This window comes from Pecten maximus, chromosome 3, assembly GCF_902652985.1.
Source record: "Pecten maximus chromosome 3, xPecMax1.1, whole genome shotgun sequence".
Classification (NCBI taxonomy): Eukaryota; Metazoa; Mollusca; class Bivalvia; order Pectinida; family Pectinidae; genus Pecten; species Pecten maximus.
The window spans coordinates 35,301,374-35,322,816 of record NC_047017.1 but is presented as its reverse complement, the minus strand read 5'-3'; the positions used below and the strand labels follow the sequence as shown (position 1 = coordinate 35,322,816).

At 35.8% G+C, this 21,443-nt stretch overlaps 1 protein-coding gene across 2 annotated transcripts; it reads left to right on the top strand.

The window, feature by feature from the left end:
* Nucleotides 1-28: 28 nt before the first annotated feature.
* LOC117324000 (phospholipase D3-like) lies at nt 29-21,179 on the top strand. Of its 2 annotated transcripts, none has more exons than XM_033879586.1 (11): nt 29-81; nt 700-989; nt 6,078-6,261; nt 8,667-8,787; nt 9,205-9,338; nt 13,129-13,335; nt 13,483-13,622; nt 13,868-14,036; nt 15,032-15,134; nt 15,861-16,166; nt 20,797-21,179. In XM_033879586.1, the coding sequence occupies exons 2-10, from the start codon at nt 736-738 to the stop codon at nt 16,064-16,066; spliced, it is 1,518 nt and encodes a 505-aa protein (XP_033735477.1). In that variant the 5' UTR covers nt 29-81; nt 700-735; the 3' UTR covers nt 16,067-16,166; nt 20,797-21,179. The 2 variants fall into 2 exon arrangements, with proteins under 2 accessions (XP_033735477.1, XP_033735478.1); XM_033879587.1 differs by lacking the exon at nt 29-81 and adding an exon at nt 117-167.
* Nucleotides 21,180-21,443: the final 264 nt, after the last annotated feature.

Here is a 21,443-nt window from a genome sequence, read left to right as displayed (position 1 = left end):
TAAGATAAGTTTATTTTTAGAAAGATCACGTGCTTATTCATTCATAACAAGAAAAAATCAGCTGCAGGTGCATCATCTCACGTGAGTATCGTTTAATGTTCAAATGCACGATGTCTATTTTGTGACTTTGCAATCATTTCGTGTTGTTAAAAGCACAGGAACTTGAGGTTATATTAAGTTATAATCAGAGACCTACAATTTATAATACAATATGATTAGTCAACCATTACAACAAGTATTGTGAAAACATGCTAATATATTAGGCCTATGATCATCCAAGGGATCATTTGGGAGGAGACCATGGGGCCATTGGCCCACAATTTTCCTGAATGACCCACATGATTAAAAAAAAATTCTTTAAATGGCCCATAAATTATATATTACAGAAAGTTCTTTTTCTTGAAAATGACCCATCCATTTGGTAACCCAAAATAATCCCTGTGATTATATGTTACTCAAAAATATTATCTTCATGCATATAAGTTGTACGTTGTGAAGCAAACACACACACACACACTATGTGTATACAATTTGATGATACTTTATTTAATATGATTTCCTCATGTCAAACTTTAACCATCGCATTTCTTTTATATCTCAATGATTTATTTATTTATAGCGTAAATGCATATTTCATGATAATTTTCTAAATTTGTAAACAATTTGCAAAAATATATATTCTCTCCTTTCATATTTCAGATACCATTGTGTAGACATCTATAGTCTGTATAAAAGATGAAGAACGACAGAATTGGATTAGTCAATTCTGTTGATATTGATGCCCAGCTTTCCCCGGACAAGACAAAACACTGTGACTGTCATGTCTGCACAGCGAAATGTTTAAGCATAATTTTCTTCTGTATCGGTGTGGTTTTGATGGGCACAATGGGAATCGCCCTGTACTTCAGTCTCCATAATGAAACCACAAAACTGGTGCCCACTGGTCCTTCAGTGGTGCCTGATCCTCCCCGCTGTACCGACCAGTGTGTGTAAGTATCTGTATATATTCTAGATCTATTCACCCCATACCAGAACTCCTCTTACACTACTTATACCCCAGCTACAGCCTCAGAGTTTCATATGGCGGCTGTTACACAGCACATATTATTATATTTTTGACATTTTGACATACAGCTGATCTCAGACATTGGCTTGTCTAATTATCTAGATGTATATACATTTAAGATGGGGTCAGAGAAAAGTGATAGTGTACAGATGTGTGTGTCAAAAAGAAAAAAAAGCCTTGGTATTTATACAATAGAACTGGAGCTTCTCTTAGTTGAGATTTCTAATCCTAGGGTTGTGGTGCCAAATGTGAAATAAAAGGAAACCAAATCCACCAGACTGAGACTTTATTCTGGAACCTTGGAACTCTCTGGACAGGTGCTCTAACTGTTGGGAATACATTACCACTGGCATCCAGTCCAGTCCAGTTCTAATATATTACCACTGACATCCAGTTTAGTCCAGTTCTAATACCTTACCACTGGCATCCAGCCCAGTCCAGTTCTAATACATTACCACTGGCATCCAGCCCAGTCCAGTTCTAATACATTACCACTGGCATCCAGCCCAGTCCAGTTCTAATACATTACCACTGCCATCCAGTCCAGTTCTAATACATTACCACTGACATCCAGTCCAGTCCAGTTCTAATACATTACCACTGACATCCAGCCCAGTTCTAATACATTACCACTGACATCCAGTCCAGTCCAGTTCTAATACATTACCACTGGCATCCAGTCCAGTTCTAATACATTACCACTGACATCCAGTCCAGTCCAGTTCTAATACATTACCACTGACATCCAGCCTAGTCCAGTTCTAATACATTACCACTGGCATCCAGCCTAGTCCAGTTCTAATACATTACCACTGACATCCAGTCCAGTCCAGTTCTAATACATTACCACTGACATCCAGCCTAGTCCAGTTCTTATACATTACCACTGGCATCCAGTCCAGTTCTAATACATTACCACTGGCATCCAGTCCAGTTCTTATACATAATTACCACTGGCATCCAGTCCAGTCCAGTTCTTATACATTACCACTGGCATCCAGTCCAGTTCTTATACATTACCACTGGCATCCAGTCCAGTTCTAATGCATTACCACTGGCATCCAGTCCAGTCCAGTTCTTATACATTACCACTGGCATCCAGTCCAGTTCTTATACATTACCACTGGCATCCAGTCCAGTTCTAATGCATTACCACTGACATCCAGCCCAGTCCAGTTCTAATACATTACCACTGGCATCCAGCCTAGTCCAGTTCTAATTCATTACCACACATGTACAAGGCCCTGTAAGTGGTAGTCCCTTCAAATTCTCATTGTACACATCTGTATGGATAAAACTTACATTCAGCATCTACTATACACACTCCAAGTTTCCTCAGACCCCAAAACCAGATGTTCAGCATTTTCACAGACAGATGTTTGGTAATATTCATATTGGGATGTCTAGCTGCCAATCAAAATACCTGAAGTGTTATATAATTATACATTGATAAAACTTGGGTTAAATTATGCAGCACAAGACCTAAAGCCTGTGATTACAAGTAATTCAGATACACTGGACTGGATTAGTATTGTCTTTCTATGATGATTATTATGGTATTTACAACTGATGTGAGTATAACACCTCACATCCTCGCTAGCCAAGGCTTCTGATTATGTTACATTCCAGAAACGTTCATGGAGTGTAATTAATACAATCAGAAGCCTTGGCTAGCGAAGATGATCACCTCATTGAGTTTGTCTTTAGTATGCAGTGCCCTGCAACCCTCACACACTACAAACTGTATTATTATGTCTCTTTATATTTCAATACACGACAACATTAGCCCTGCATCCTTCTCTACAACTTTGGGTACATGCAAAAGTTGACCCTTGAAATTTAGCAATTTCAGAAGTTAAATCACTTAATTTCTCAGAAATCTGAAGGTTCAAACCATATATGTCAAATAGACATGTGCTTTCAAAACCAAAAGTCAAATTTGATTTCAGGGAGTCAAAAACATACTCTCAAGCACAGGGGCTTGGCACGATTTTCCAAATGATAGTCCATATATATATGTATACATATATATATGGACTATCATTTGGAAAATCGTGCCAAGCCCCTGGCTTGGCACGATTTTCCAAATGATAGTCCATATATATATGTATACATATATATATGGACTATCATTTGGAAAATCGTGCCAAGCCCCTGTGCTCTCAAGGGTCTACTGGATGTCCTGGTTCAATATATATTTGACCTCTCTTTTGAAAAGGTGATCCACGAGTATTACAATGAACTCCGATCCCTTGACTAGCAAAGTTGTCTCCCATATACATGAGGGAATTAACATATATTAGTAAAGAAATAATTCTATAGGTGTTGGTGAGTCTGTGATGGTTTGATCATTTGACCACTTTTATTACATTACCTGTAACCTGGTTTGTTTCAATCTGTATCAGTTTACATATGTACATTTATTGCTTGTAGAAGTTTATGACTGAACTCTAATATCAGTTTATCACTGTTGACAGTGTGATGATGATTTAAAAACAAAAACAAAAAAATTCTTCAGAAAGAAACAGTTAAGTAAAACAAGACTTATATCCATTTACATGTTGATTTGTCATGAAGCTGAATCGACGATTTGATTTAGTTACACTTTATCATGCATTAGTGGTCATTTGTCTGATGAAAATAATGGGGAATGTTTATCCTATTAGTCAAGAATCAAAACATCATAACAGTCTCTGGTTGTACTGTGTGAACCTCAGGATGTCATCATGATAAGGTTGATTACATTGAATGTCGCTGATAAAACAGGTGTAGCCACATTTAACGATGACAGTTGATATATCAACAGGATATCCGGATCAGTAAATATCAGTTATCTTAGATATAGAGTAGAAATTCAAGTACATATACATGTGTTAATCATTTTAACTGCAGTGATCATATATCAGAAATTTCAGCTTGATCAAACTTCAATGGTATCCCTTCCTGTGTCATCACTAGTGATGAAACAACTTTTTTGCTTTTGACCAGAACAATGGCCCTGTGCTTTCTATTTACTTATTGAAATCCACAGATTTTTTGGTTCAGCTCCAACTGAAGTGAAATAAGTGGTTATTTTGCTGCACCTCTGTAGTATATACCTCACAGCTTTTAATAAAATACTCATGATCAGACCCAATTCTAAATGGTGCTGTACATGTCTTGTTATGAAGCAATAGCTATAGCTGTAGTTCATAAGGAGGCTACTTCATGATCTACAGAAGGAAATCGTAACAAGCTTATATATAATTATAACTGGATTTGATATACCTTTCATATGATACAAGTTGTTTACACCATATAGCTGCATGTTCTGAAGGGGAAGTAGACACTGACACCTTATTAGACTTTGACCATGACTGGCACTTTAGATAAGCTGATTTATAGGATGACATCTTATTTATATATGTATATATTTCTCTCAGTACAACTACGACAGGAAATTCAAATCTATATCTACATATAGTGTATATGATACTTTGTGCTAATAAATAGATATATAACATAGTAACACAAATGACGAAGGAAAACAACTTTTTGACTCACGAATGCCCTGACCGGGTCTCAAACTCACGATCTACGGCACTAAATCGCCTAGCCAGAAATACCTGCAGCTTATACCACTGCGCCACATATGCGTTATATATATATATACTCAACTCATATTATGACATTAAAAATGTTTCTGTTATCATATAATCAGATTTTTTTTGTATGAGGAAGGTTCACCAGTTTTCTTTGAGCTTTAATTTGCATGACAAAATTGTACACCACGTGTGTGTTTCTCCTGTAATAGTTTACTAGCTATTATTGTACACCACGTGTGTGTTGCTCCTGTAATAGTTTACTAGCTATTGTACACCATGTGTGTGTTCCTCCTGTAATGGTTTACTAGCTATTGTACACCATGTGTGTGTTCCTCATGTAATGGTTTATTAGCTATTGTACACCACGTGTGTGTTCCTCCTGTAATGGTTTACTAGCTATTGTACACCACGTGTGTGTTCCTCCTGTAATAGTTTACTAGCTATTGTACACCACGTGTGTGTTCCTCCTGTAATGGTTTACTAGCTATTGTACACCACGTGTGTGTTCCTCCTGTAATGGTTTACTAGCTATTGTACACCACGTGTGTGTTCCTCCTGTAATAGTTTACTAGCTATTGTACACCACGTGTGTGTGTTCCTCCTGTAATAGTTTACTAGCTATTGTACACCATGTGTGTTCCTCCTGTAATGGTTTACTAGCTATTGTACACCATGTGTGTATTCCTCCTGTAATGGTTTACTAGCTATTGTACACCACGTGTGTGTTCCTCCTGTAATGGTTTACTAGCTATTGTACACCATGTGTGTGTTTCTCCTGTAATAGTTTACTAGCTATTGTACACCATGTTTGTGTTCCTCCTGTAATGGTTTACTAGCTACGGTACGGCCAGAGATCTGTCAATTAAAAATGTCTTTAACTTTTTATCTCTGATTTCTGTCAATGGATTGAATTAGCATGCCTAATTGCTTTGTAAAGTTTTCCCTAAATAAGCATACCTAATTTAATTGCTTTGTAAAGTTTCTCTAAAATTAGCATGCCTATATCATATATAGATAATTATATATAATTATTTTGTGAAGTTTGCCCTAAAAATAGCATGCGTAATTGCTTTATCATTTTTTTTCTGATTCATAATATTCTTTTTATGCTTAGAGTGGGATATGTTTTCTTGAAAAGTTGAAATTGTATGTACAACACCGTTTATTAACAATAATAACGCAAATATTTTCATCTAAAATCGACCCAAGTCTGACAACCATTACGGACCAAATCCATGATGGCGACGTGCATTTCGGCTTATTGCATAAGTCGGTTAATCGGGTAAAAAGCCACCGCAAATAGGCAACCCAATTAAGCGGAATGCACTGTATTATACAGGTAGATAAACTAACTTTGCAGAAATTAATGCTACAATATTTGTACGTACGTAGTTTGAAGAATGAAATTATTTAGGACTGTGTTTCAGAATAACATTGGTGGAGAGTATACCAGAGAATTTGACGTACCCAGCAGGCTCCCCTTCTCATCCCTCAACCTACTCCGCACTGATGGACTTGATGGAGATGGCCACTACACAAATAGAGATTGCCTCCTTCTACTGGACTCTCAATGGATCAGACATTGATTACCATGACAACTCAAGCTGGCAGGTAATTATAATTTTAATAAATATAATTGTAATAGTTCGGAGTTATACATACTGCTATATCACAGTACCATAGCGGTCTCAAGGAACCGGAGTTATACATACCGCTATATCACAGTACCATAGTGGTCTCAAGGAACCGGAGTTATACATACCGCTATATCACAGTAACATAGTGGTCTCAAGGAACCGAAGTTATACATACCGCTATATCACAGTACCATAGCAGTCTCAAGGAACCGGAGTTATACATACCGCTATATCACAGTAACATAGTGGTCTCAAGGCGGTTCCCAAATTATTATCCGTTGTTGGGTCTTCAGCAACCAGCCAATGTCTTTCTGAGCTCCCTGGGGAGCATAGAATCATAGCTGCCATTTCAGTGCTAACAGCTTACACACGACTTTTCTTTCACTTCCCTACCATGTAGATTATGTCTACTCATTTACAGCTGAGTCAACTGGAACACATCAGAGTAAAGTATCTTGTTCAAGGATACAACACAGCACCCTTTCCCTGACTCGAACTTGAGACCTTTCGATCACTTAGCCCCACGTCCTACGACTAGACTAGCTAGTACTAGGTAGATATTCCACAACAATTCTAAGTGGTAGGTAGATATAGAAACCCCACATGATAGATATATATCACAACAACTCCAGCTGGTAGATAGATATACCACAACAGCTCCAGCTGGTAAATAGATATGTACAACAACTCCAGTTTGTAAATAGATATACCAAAACAACTCCAGTTTGTAAATAAATATACCAAAACAACTCCAGTTTGTAAATAGATATACCAAAACAACTCCAGTTTGTAAATAGATATACCAAAACAACTGCAGCTGGTAGATATATACCAAAACAACTGCAGCTGGTAGATATATACCAAAACAACTCCAGCTGGAAGATAGATATACAACAACAACTCCAGCTGGTAGATATATATACCACAACAACTCCAGCTGGTAGATATAATACCACAACAACTCCAGCTGGTAGATATAATACCACAACAACTCCAGCTGGTAGATATATACCACAACAACTCCAGCTGGTAGATAGATATACCAAAACAACTCCAGTTTGTAAATAGATATACCAAAACAACTCCAGCTGGAAGATAGATATACTACAACAACTCAACTCCAGCTGGTAGATATATACCACAACAACTCCAGCTGGTAGATAGATATACCACAACAACTCCAGCTGGTAGATATATACCAAAACAACTCCAGCTGGAAGATAGATATGCCACAACAACTCCAGCTGGTAGATGTATACCACAATAACTCCAGCTGGTAGATATATACCACAATAACTCCAGCTGGTAGATATATACCAAACCAACTCCAACTGGTAGATATATACCACAACAACTCCAGCTGGTAGATATATACCAAAACAACTCTAGCTGGTAGATAGATATACCACAACAACTCCAGCTGGTAGATAGATATACCACAACAACTCCAGTTTGTAAATAGATATACCAAAACAACTCCAGTTTGTAAATAGATATACCAAAACAACTCCAGCTGGAAGATAGATATACAACAACAACTCCAGCTGGTAGATATATATACCACAACAACTCCAGCTGGTAGATATAATACCACAACAACTCCAGCTGGTAGATATATACTACAACAACTCCAGCTGGTAGATAGATATACCAAAACAACTCCAGTTTGTAAATAGATATACCAAAACAACTCCAGCTGGAAGATAGATATACAACAACAACTCAACTCCAGCTGGTAGATATATACCACAACAACTCCAGCTGGTAGATAGATATACCACAACAACTCCAGCTGGTAGATATATACCAAAACAACTCCAGCTGGAAGATAGATATGCCACAACAACTCCAGCTGGTAGATATATACCACAATAACTCCAGCTGGTAGATATATACCACAATAACTCCAGCTGGTAGATATATACCAAACCAACTCCAACTGGTAGATATATACCACAACAACTCCAGCTGGTAGATATATACCAAAACAACTCTAGCTGGTAGATAGATATACCACAACAACTCCAGCTGGTAGATAGATATACCACAACAACTCCAGTTTGTAAATAGATATACCAAAACAACTCCAGTTTGTAAATAGATATACCAAAACAACTCCAGCTGGAAGATAGATATACAACAACAACTCCAGCTGGTAGATATATACCAAAACAACTCTAGCTGGTAGATAGATATACCACAACAACTCCAGCTGGTAGATAGATATACCACAACAACTCATAAAAGTGACAATCATAGAGAGTGTGTACTAAGATACATGTAATGATACTGTCTTTGTTATCAGGGGGAGAGAAATGTAATGATACTGTCTTTGTTATCAGGGGGAGAGAAATGTAATGATACTGTCTTTGTTATCAGGGGGAGAGTGTTTTGGAGACTTTAATAGCAGCTGGTCGTGATAGGAAGCTGAAGATCAAGATAGCACAGAACAAACCTGACAATGGGTATTACAACAATACCCGGGACCTAGCAAAATACGGTATGGTATTGTAATGAAAAAGGGTCATGTCATATTAACTCCTGGAATATATCAAATATGGTATGATATTGTAATTAAAAAAGTGTCATATTAACTCCCGGACCTAGCAAAATTAAATATCAGAATTAATATGGCGCAAGCAGATCAGAAAGTTAGTCATAAAACATACTTAACTCAGGCAATCAGAGAAATTAAAAAAGCTTTTTATATGGAGTATTCATGCACAGCAACATATATACACAGCTTATTGTCCAAAGAACTCACAGTTATATTGTGAAACCTGACTTAACTGGAACTGTATGGTACTGAGTCAATGTGTCGGTAAAGTTGAGGTCATTAATGACAGTTGAGCATGCCACTGTTCCTGTGGATGGGTAAGTCAGGTTTCACTCTAAAATTAACTTTGTTACTTCACAGCTGGAGCTGAGGTGAGATCCCTTGACTTTAAAAGTCTGATGGGGAATGGCATTCTACACACCAAGATGTGGCTTATAGACCGAAGACATTTCTATGTGGGAAGTGCAAACCTTGATTGGAGATCCCTAACTCAGGTAAGTGTTATTCCTTACTCTAGTAAGTATGGTCCCTAACTCAGGTAAGTGTTATTCCTTACTCTAGTAAGAATGGTCCCTAACTCAGGTAAGTGTTATCCCTGATCCAAATACATGTAAGAATGGTACCTAACTCAGGTAAATGTGATTACCAGCTCCAGAAAATATGGTCTCTTAATCTATTAAATATGATCTATAACTCTAGTAAGTATGATTCCTTACTCTAGTAAGTTTGATCCCTTACTCTAGTAAGTATGATCCCTTACTCTAGTAAGTATGATCCCTTACTCTAGTAAGTATGATCCCTAACTCTAGTAGGTATGATCCCTAACTCTAGTAAGTATGATTCCTTACTCTAGTAAGTTTGATCCCTTACTCTAGTAAGTATGATCCCTAACTCTAGTAAGTATGATCCCTTACTCTAGTAAGTATGATCCCTAACTCTAGTAAGTATGATCCCTAACTCTAGTAAGTATGATCCCTAACTCTAGTAAGTATGATCCCTTACTCTAGTAAGTATGATCCCTTACTCTAGTAAGTATGATCCCTTACTCTAGTAAGTATGATCCCTTACTCTAGTAAGTATGATCCCTTACTCTAGTAAATATGATCCCTTACTCTTAAGTAAATATGATCCCTTACTCTAGTAAGTATGATCCCTTACTCTAGTAAGTGTAAGTATGATCCCTTACTCTAGTAAATATGATCCCTAACTCTAGTAAGTATGATCCCTAATTCTAGTAAGTATGATCCCTAACTCTAGTAGGTATGATCCCTTACTCTAGTAAGTATGATCCCTTACTCTAGTAAGTATGATCCCTTACTCTAGTAAGTATGATCCCTTACTCTAGTAAGTATGATCCCTAACTCTAGTAAGTATGATCCCTTACTCTAGTAAGTATGATCCCTTACTCTAGTAAGTATGATCCCTAACTCTAGTAGGTATGATCCCTTACTCTAGTAAGTATGATCCCTTACTCTAGTAAGTATGATCTATAACTCTAGTAGTATGATCCCTTACTCTAGTAAGTATGATCCCTAACTCTAGTAAGTATGATCCCTAACTCTAGTAAGTATGATCCCTTACTCTAGTAAGTATGATCCCTTACTCTAGTAAGTATGATCCCTAACTCTAGTAGTATGATCCCTTACTCTAGTAAGTATGATCCCTAACTCTAGTAAGTATGATACCTTACTCTAGTAAGTATGATCCCTTACTCTAGTAAGTATGATCCCTTACTCTAGTAAGTATGATCCCTAACTCTAGTAAGTATGATCCCTAACTCTAGTAAGTATGATCTATAACTCTAGTAAGTATGATCTATAACTCTAGTAAGTATGATCCCTAACTCTAGTAAGTATGATCCCTTACTCTAGTAAGTATGATCCCTTACTCTAGTAAGTATGATCCCTTACTCTAGTAAGTATGATCTATAACTCTAGTAAGTATGATCCCTAACTCTAGTAAGTATGATCCCTAACTCTAGTAAGTATGATCCCTAACTCTAGTAAGTATGATCCCTAACTCTAGTAAGTATGATCCCTAACTCTAGTAAGTATGATCCCTAACTCTAGTAAGTATGATCCCTTACTCTAGTAAGTATGATCCCATACTCTAGTAAGTATGATCCCTAACTCTAGTAAGTATGATCCCTTACTCTAGTAAGTATGATCCCTTACTCTAGTAAGTATGATCCCTTACTCTAGTAAGTATGATCCCTTAACTCTAGTAAGTATGATCCCTTAACTCTAGTAAGTATGATCCCTTACTCTAGTAAGTATGATCCCTTACTCTAGTAAGTATGATCCCTTACTCTAGTAAGTATGATCCCTTACTCTAGTAAGTATGATCCCTAACTCTAGTAAGTATGATCCCTAACTCTAGTAAGTATGATCCCTTACTCTAGTGAGTATGATCCCTAACTCTAGTAGATATGATCTAAAACTCTAGTAGGTATGATCCCTTACTCTAGTAAGTATGATCCCTTACTCTAGTAGGTATGATCCCTTACTCTAGTAGGTATGATCCCTAACTCTGGTAAGTATGATCCCTTACTCTAGTAAGTATGATCCCTAACTCTAGTAAGTATGATCCCTTACTCTTAAGTAAATATGATCCCTTACTCTAGTAAGTATGATCCCTTACTCTAGTAAGTATGATCCCTTACTCTAGTAAGTATGATCCCTTTCTCTAGTAAGTATGATCCCTAACTCTAGTAAGTATGATCCAATACTCTAGTAAGTATGATCCCTTACTCTAGTAAGTATGATACCTAACTCTAGTAAGTATGATCCCTTACTCTAGTAAGTATGATCCCTTACTCTAGTAAGTATGATTCCTTACTCTAGTAAGTATGATACCTAACTCAAGTATGATTCCTAACTCTAGTAAGTATGATCCCTTACTCTGTAAAGTATGATCCCTAACTCTAGTAAGTATGATCCCTTACTCTAGTAAGTATGATCTATAACTCTAGTAGGTATGATCCCTTACTCTAGTAAGTATGATCCCTTACTCTAGTAAGTATGATCCCTAACTCTAGTAAGTATGATCCCTAACTCTAGTAAGTATGATCCCTTACTCTAGTAAGTATGATCCCTAACTCTAGTAGGTATGATCCCTTACTCTAGTAAGTATGATCCCATACTCTAGTAAGTATGATCCCTAACTCTAGTAAGTACGATCCCTAACTCTAGTAAGTATGATCCCTAACTCTAGTAAGTATGATCCCTTACTCTTGTAAGTATGATTCCTTACTCTAGTAAGTATGATCCCTTACTCTAGTAAGTATGATACCTAACTCAAGTATGATTCCTAACTCTAGTAAGTATGATCCCTTACTCTAGTAAGTATGATCCTTAACTCTAGTAAGTATGATCCCTAACTCTAATAAGTATGATCCCTTACTCTAGTAGGTATGATCCCTTACTCTAGTAAGTATGATCCCTAACTCTAGTAAGTATGATCCCTAACTCTAATAAGTATGATCCCTTACTCTAGTAAGTATGATCCCTTACTCTGTAAAGTATGATCCCTAACTCTAGTAAGTATGATCCCTAACTCTAGTAGGTATGATCCCTTACTCTAGTAAGTATGATCCCATACTCTAGTAAGTATGATCCCTTACTCTAGTAGGTATGATCCCTTACTCTAGTAAGTATGATCCCTAACTCTAGTAGGTATGATCCCTAACTCTAGTAGGTATGATCCCTTACTCTAGTAAGTTTGATTCCTAACTCTAGTAGGTATGATTCCTAACTCTAGTAGGTATGATCCCTAACTCTAGTAAGTGTGATCCCTAACTCTAGTAAGTATGATCCCTAACTCTAGTAGGTATGATCCCTTACTCTAGTAGGTATGATCCCTAACTCTAGTAAGTATGATTCCTTACTCTAGTAAGTATGATCCCTAACTCTAGTAAGTATGATCCCTAACTCTAGTAGGTATGATCCCTAACTCTAGTATGTTTGATCCCTAACTCTAGTAGGTATGATCCCTAACTCTAGTATGTATGATCCCTTACTCTAGTAAGTGTGATCCCTAACTCTAGTAAGTATGATCCCTAACTCTAGTAGGTATGATCCCTTACTCTAGTAAGTATGATCCCTTACTCTAGTAAGTATGATCCCTAACTCTAGTAAGTATGATCCCTAACTCTAGTAAGTATGATCCCTAACTCTAGTAAGTATGATCCCTAACTCTTGTAAGTATGATCCCTAACTCTTAATTAAAGTATGATGCCTTACTCTAATAGTATGATCCTTTTATTAAAATTTTATTTGTTTATAGGTAAAGGAGATGGGTGCACTGATACGTGACTGTCCCTGTATGGCAGAAGACATGGGAAAACTTTTCGATGTGTACTGGGACCTAGGTCTTCCAAGTGCTAAGATCCCTGCCCAGTGGCCCACGTCTTATGACACAAACATCAACAACAATCACACCATGGACATCAAGTTTAATAATACCGGAGTCGCTGCTACCACCTACATATCGGTTAGTAGCTGTTTCGACTCAAAACAAATGACTGGTGGCAGGTCAGTCCATAAAATCTTCGTTCAACCAACTATAGCCATTGTCTTCCCAGTAATAGCAAGTTTCATATTTATTAAATATTATTAGCTCACCTGTGTGCCTTTTCAGAGTTCTCCTCCGCCATTCTGCCCTGTTGGAAGGACTATTGATGTAGATGCCATTGTTGACATCATCAGTGTGGCTGAGGAATTTGTTTACGTCGCAGTCATGGACTACTTCCCTACGACACAGTTCACTAAACCTCGATTGTAAGTACATATAAACCTTATCATACAGTTCACTAAACCATCATTGTAAGTACATGTACATATAAACCTTACCACACAGCTCACTAAACCATCGGTGTATGTACCTATAAAATCTTACCACACAGCTCAATAACCTGTATATATATATATATATATATATTCTGACATTAGAAATTAAGCAGCATTGTCATACATTTTTCTGCGGATTTACATATCAATCTTATAATTAATGTGTTTTGCTGCAGTTACTGGCCAGTGATTGATGATGCCTTTAGACGAGCAGCGTTTAACCGTCGAGTAAAAGTTCACTTATTGATCAGTTACTGGCAACACACTTGGGATGACATGAAGATCTATTTGAGATCTCTGAATGACCTTTGGTTTAAATCTTACCCTGAGGTGGACATAACTGTGGTAAGTACCTCGCCTTACCCTGGGGTGGACATAACTGTGGTAAGTACCTCCCCATACCCTGAGGTGGACATAACTGTGGTAAGTACCTCACTATACCCCGAGGTCGACATAACTGTGGTAAGTAGGTATACCTCACTAACCCTGAGGTGGACATAACTGTGGTAAGTACCTCACCGTACCCTGAGGTTGACATAACTGTGGTAAGTACCTCACTGTACCCTGGGGTGGACATAACTGTGGTAAGTACCTCACCGTACCCTGAGGTGGACATAACTGTGGTAAGTACCTCACCATACCCTGAGGTGGACATCACTGTGGTAAGTACCTCACCATACCCTGAGGTGGACATAACTGTGGTAAGTACCTCACCATACCCTGGGGTGGACATAACTGTGGTAAGTACCTCACCATACCCTGAGGTGGACATAACGGTGGTAAGTACCTCACCGTACCCTGAGGTGGACATAACGGTGGTAAGTACCTCACCATACCCTGAGGTGGACATAACTGTGGTAAGTACCTCACCGTACCTTCAGGTGGACATAACTGTGGTAAGTACCTCACCGTACCTTCAGGTGGACATAACTGTGGTAAGTACCTCACAATATGAAGATACTTCTTTTTAACCAGTTGATCTGTTGTGCATTATATTAATATGTCACACTTCTAGTTAAAGAAACACACAGCGGTGTGGATAAGAAAGTGACTACCAATCAAATGTGTTTTGGTCAATACGCCATACATATACTGGTTTGTGTTAATGATCACATTGTAGGTATACCAGTATGTATAATGTTAGTTCTTGACAACAAATTGATGGGTGTTCATTGATATTTTCTGTGGAGTATATTACACATGTAATGGGTTTCTTGGACAGTGTGGATGCAAAAATAGACCAATTTATGAAGAAAAATATTTTTCATACTTTACATTTACAAATGTATGTGTTTGTATTTTACATTATGCTGTTATATATTATACATTTATCTTAACAGAAAATGTTTGAAGTGCCAGCGTTCACTGATGCCCAGAAAAAGATTCCATATGGGCGTGTTAACCACAACAAATATATGGTCACAGACAAAACAGCTTATATAGGTAAGGTACAACTTCAGATTGTACTGGTACAGTACATATGTGTAAATATCTACATAATACACACAGTTATAATTATATGTATATATGTATAAATATGTATAATCATACAGTAGAACATACAGTATAGACTTGTGACTTGTATACATTGTTTACAGCTCTCATTAAACATGTATTTGATATTCTTGTGTTAAAGATGTGCCAGTTATATAAACTGCCATAAGTTATAATGAGTTATTGGAAACGCTCTCCTCTACAGTTACCTGTGACAGCTAAACCTGGTCTACACTGACCAATATATTCATTGACATATTAGTGTGTTTTAGTTACCTCCCTTTACTTACACTGCCTGCTATTTGAGAGTTTAACATAAGGTTTCAGGGGGTTTTTTTGCTTAAAAAGTTACTCAAAACCATAAATTCAACACTTCACAAAAAAATTCAGGCATATATCAAAATAAAAGACCAAATCAAAGCTTATGGAGGAGAAGTTGTGGATTGATGAACAATGGTATCTTCATTAATTAGTGATATGTTAACTCATCATTGTTTTTTCATTGTATTGGGACTAACTGGGTTAACAAGAACATAGTTAACACTTACTTGGTTAACAGGAGATCCTAATTCAATTGTATAACGAAGAATATGGGATACAAATTCTAAATAATGTAAAGATACACACACCGTAGGAGAAAACATTCAACTTTTTTTTTTCTTTTTTTTTTTCTAGGAACATCCAACTGGTCTGCAGATTACTTTATCAACACTGGTGGGATTGGTCTAGTTATAAACCAGAAGAGGACTGCCACCTCACCTACTGAGGGTGATGTACGACAACAACTAGAGGATGTATTTCTCAGAGACTGGAACTCCAAATATGCTTGGGACTTAAACAACTTTAACTTCACATCGGTGGACAGACATACGGAGCTGTGATTGTATGTCATGTTAGTGTGCTCTGTACAAGGCTGAACTCTCAAAGTTTTAATGCTATTAGTGCTTGGAGTTTTATTTGTGCCATATATCTGGGTTTGATAAAACGGTACAGTATTTACTGTCTCCAAGACACCCATTTCTCGTTTGACCAGGAAAATATTATAAGAAATGAATGGGGATATCAATGTTATTTTAGTTCTTTTAAATCCAATTCACGTGGGGTGGCAATCCTTTTAAACAATAATTTCGAGGCCAAAGTATATAGAGAAAAGTGCGATTTACAGGGTAATTTTCTTGCGCTTGATATTGATATTGATGGGTCTAGGACAACTCTTATTTCGGTATATGGTCCAAATCAGGATACCCCAGATTTTTACAATCAAGTAACTGAAATAGTGGATAGTTTTGGAAATGAGAACATTATTATATGTGGGGATTTTAACTTAGTTTTAAAACCATCATTAGATTATGATAATAACTATAGATTTGTAAATAATAGTACTGCGAGGGAAAAGGTATTGGAAATTATTGAAAATACTAATCTAATTGACATTTATAGGGAACACCACCCTGATACTAGGCGCTATACTTGGAGGCGTGCAAATCCATTAAAGCAGGCCAGACTAGATTTTTTTCTTGTCTCCGAATCTCTCTTGTCAAGTGTAAATAAGTCATCAATAGAACCAGGTTATAGGTCTGATCACTCTACCCCTCTATTAACTATAACTTTTAACAAATTTAAGAAAGGGAAAGGTATTTGGAAATTTAACAACTCTTTATTATATGAATCAGACTATCTTGATTTGGTAAAAAAATGTATTGACAGTATTAAATTACAATATTGTCTACCTGTTTATAACCCTGATTCTCTAAATCTTATTCCTGATTGTGATATTCAATTTCTCATAAATGATCAACTTTTTTTAGAAACTTTATTAATGGAAATAAGGGGTAAATCTATTTCATATTCTTCTTACAGGAAAAAGCAGTTAAATCTCAGAGAGGAAAATATTAAGAAATTCATAGCAATTACTGAGGCTGAAACAAATCCTGATCATACACAATTAGATGAGAAAAGAAAAGAATTAGAGTCTATTCGTTTGAAAAAGGTTAGAGGTAGTATCATTAGATCTAGGGCAAAATGGATAGAGGAGGGAGAAAAACCTACTTCTTACTTTTTTAATCTTGAAAACAGAAATTATACTTCCAAAATTATTCCAAAAATACAGACAGAACATGATCATTTTATAACGAAACAAGAAGACATTTTATCAGAGGTACAGTCATTTTATGAAAATTTATATAGATATAGGGAAGTGGAAAATATAGATTTAGAAGCACATCTCCAAAATTGTAACATGTCAAGGTTAAGTAATCATGATTCTGACAGTCTAGAGGGTATTATAACATTTGATGAAGCTGGGAAAACACTGAAAGAGATGAAAAATAATAAAAGTCCAGGGTCTGATGGTTTCACATCTGAGTTTTTTAAAGTATTTTGGAAGTATTTAGGTCATTTTGTTGTTCGATCATTAAATTATGGGTTTTCAGTCAGTCAATGTTCAGTAACTCAAAGACATGGTATAATTACTTGTATTCCCAAGGGAGATAAACCTCGACATTTTTTAAAAAATTGGAGACCCATCACACTGTTAAATATAACTTATAAAATAGCTTCTGGGGTAATCTCACATCGTATAAGAGCAGTTTTGGGTAAAATTATTAATGAGGATCAGACAGGGTTTTTATCAGGTAGATATATAGGGGAAAATATTCGTACGGTCTATGATGTAATGCAGTATGCAGAGGAACACAACATACCAGGAATGTTATTGATGGTAGATTTCGAAAAAGCTTTTGATTCGGTTTCATGGGCGTTCATAGATAAGGTTCTAGGCTATTTTAACTTTGGGAAAGATATAAGGAAATGGATAAATACTCTTCATAATAATGCAAGTGCATCTATAAATCAAGGTGGAAACATATCAAAACATATTAAGATTCAACGTGGATGTCGACAAGGCGATCCAATTGCACCATACATTTTTATTCTCTGTGCCGAAGTTTTAGCTGCAAAAATTAAAAATAATAATCTCATAAAGGGAATTAATATTGAAAATTCTCCTATTCTAAATGTACAGTATGCAGATGATACAGGTTTGATATTGGATGGATCTAAAGAGTCGCTGAGAGAATCTATTTTTGAACTAACTACTTATGCTAAGATATCTGGTCTAAGAATTAATTCTAATAAATCTCAGGTGATATGGATAGGAAGTAGGAAATATAGTGAAGAAACATTTTTGCCTGAAGTAAATCTGTTGTGGGGACAACATAATTTCACTTTCTTAGGGATAGAATTTTCTGTTGATCTGGATAAAATTCCTAAAATGAATTTTGACAAAAAAATTGTAAAACTTAAATCTGTTATTAACTTATGGAAAAGAAGGAATTTGACACCATTAGGTAAGATTAATATTATTAAATCTCTGTTGATTTCACAACTTAACTATTTGTTCATTACTTTGCCAAACCCTTCAGAAAAGATGATTGCCCAGTTAAATTCTCTGATTCTGGATTTTTTATGGAATAGTAAATGTCATAAAATAAAAAAAGATGTTGTTATTCAAGACTATATTGATGGGGGTTTAAAGATGATTGATGTTCATTCTTTTATTGACTCTCTAAAGTTAGGTTGGGTAAGAAGATTATTTCACTCATCTGGTAAGTGGAAATTAATTTTAAATACATATGTTAATTTTAGAAAACTATGTAACTGTGGAAAGGAATATATTGATTTGTGTAGATCCAATTGTAAAAACTTTTTTTGGAGGGATGTGTTTAAATCATTAAATAGGCTTAATAATTCAGATTCTATTAGGCTTCCAAAACCAGACTCAATTTTAAAATCACCCATCTGGTATAATAATGATATCAAGGTAAACAACAAGTATGTTTTTTATCAAAACTGGTTTGATGTGGGCATATTAACAATAAATGATTTAATTAAAGATTCAGATGATTTAGCTTTTCTTTCTTTTGAAGAGTTCAGACATAATTTTCGAACTATAAACACAAATTTTCTCCAATACCATGGACTAGTTTCAGCTATCAAGCGCTTTTTGAAAAAATTTGATTACCTGATTCAAAGACCTCAACAGCCTTTTATACCTTTTCTATTTGACATATTTTTTAAGAGTGAAAAGGGTTCAAAAGATTTTTACAAATGCCTTATTGCGCCAATATCCATACCTACTGGAACAAGAAAATGGAACCAAGAATTCATTATTGATCAAAATAAATGGGCCAAAATATTCAAACTTCCTTTTATAGTTACCAAAAGTTCTAAATTACAGTGGTTCCAAGTGAGAATTATACACCATATTTTGGTAACAAACACGTTCCTTTTTAAAATAAACTTAAGTCCTAGTATTTTATGTAACTTATGTTGTATGGAGCGTGAAACAATAGTGCATTGCTTATGGGAATGTCAAGAGGTTCAGTCACTATTACAGAGATTTGAAGCACTACTTGATATACTTTTAATTCCGTTTGCTTACAATAAAGAATCCTTCCTGTTTGGTATAGTATCACAGTACTGCAGTAATGTTGATAACGAAATTTTAATTCTTATCAAGCATTATATTTATAAAACTAGATGTCTCGGCAACTCTTTAAATCTTAATGCACTTATTAATGTCATCAAAGATCATTTTTCTATTCAACAATACATTAATTACAGTAAAAGTGAGAAAATTAAAAGGCAATTTGAACTCAATTGGAAGAAATGGAAACCTGTTCTAGATTTATAGTCATCTAAAAAAGATAGTTCCTCTTTGCATATATAGCTTTAGGTCCCCAAAGACTGACATCGCCTGTTCTAGCTCCTTTCCATTACTTTTTATTTTTACCATTTAAAGAAATTTTCTCCCATGCTTCAGTCATGTTTATTTTTGTCTGTCTTTGTGTGTGTGCGTTCTATGTGTGATGGTGTGTCCGGTTATGCGTCTGTCTATGCGTGTGTCTGTTTTGTCTTGTGTGATGGTGCGTCTATGTGTGTGTCTGTCGGTGTCGAAGTGTGTGTGTGTGTATGTCTGTGTAATGGTGCGTCTGTCTGTGTCTATCTGTCTGTCTTGTCTGTGTGATGGTATGTCTGTCTGCTTCCTTCTCACTCTGTATAAATTTAGGTTAGGTTATGTATGTATGTTAATTAATATGTAAATGATGTAAGTAGATGTGAGGCTTGTGGTTCAAGCTTAAAATAATCGTGATGAAGATGATGTTTTTTGTGTGATGATAAGGATGATGATGTTTTATTGTGATGAAAAAAATGATAATAATTTATGTATGGATAATGATATCATGATAGATGATGATGATTAAGTGTGATTCTTTTGATGATGATGATGATGATGATGAATGGATGAAGATGATGATGCTGATATGATGATGATGATGATGTTTGATTATGTATGATGATGATGATGATGGTGATGATGGTGGTGATGATGAACCGATGATGATGAGGAGTAAGATAATGATAAAGATGATGATGCTGATATGATGATGATATGATGATGATGATGATGTTTGATTATGTATGATGATGATGACGAATCATGAGTATAGCTACTGTGGGTGTAAGAGTGAGAATGTGTGTGCATATATGTTTCAAATGTTTTGTATTTATGAAAAAAATCTTGAAAAATAAAAAAATTCAAAAAAAAAAAAAAATCATCATTATTCAGCTGATTCTATATATCTAAAATATGAAAAGATTTGTAGAGCAAAGCTAACCAAGTGCTAATTAAAGTTGATATAACTGGATGCCCTCCATCATTTAGATTGCACCATGACAATGTATTTGTGATATACCGTAGTCCATTTCTTGCCATACAAACATCAATACATGTATATATATTGCTCATTCAGTCCAGTAGTCATATTCTATTTCTGTGATCTTCTCCAAGTTGTATAATGTATATGTTTGTTGTAAGATGTGTGTTGTCATAATGGCAGCTATATTGTAACAACGGCTGAATATTCTACATATATTTGTATATATAAGATGATGTAACTGTCTCCCTATAGTAAAAGTGATTTATTTAGAATAGCAGTACCTCATGTGAGATAACTCTTGAATATATGGAGATGATTTATATCATACAGTACCATAGGATGTATAGAGAGAGACCTGTTGTACATACAGTACCATAGGGTGTATAGAGACCTACATACAGTACCATAGGGTGTATAGAGACCTACATACAGTACCATAGGGTGTATAGAGACCTACATACAGTACCATAGGGTGTATAGAGAGACCTATTGTACATACAGTACCATAGGGTGTATAGAGAGAGACCTATTGTACATA

Coding starts and splice junctions, on each gene's coding strand:
- LOC117324000 (XM_033879586.1), top strand. CDS start 736: ATGAAGAACGACAGAATTGGATTAGTCAATTCTGTTGATATTGATGCC. Junction 9,339..13,128: donor ATTGGAGATCCCTAACTCAG/GTAAGTGTTATT, acceptor ATTTGTTTATAG/GTAAAGGAGATGGGTGCACT. Junction 14,037..15,031: donor CTGAGGTGGACATAACTGTG/GTAAGTACCTCG, acceptor TTATCTTAACAG/AAAATGTTTGAAGTGCCAGC.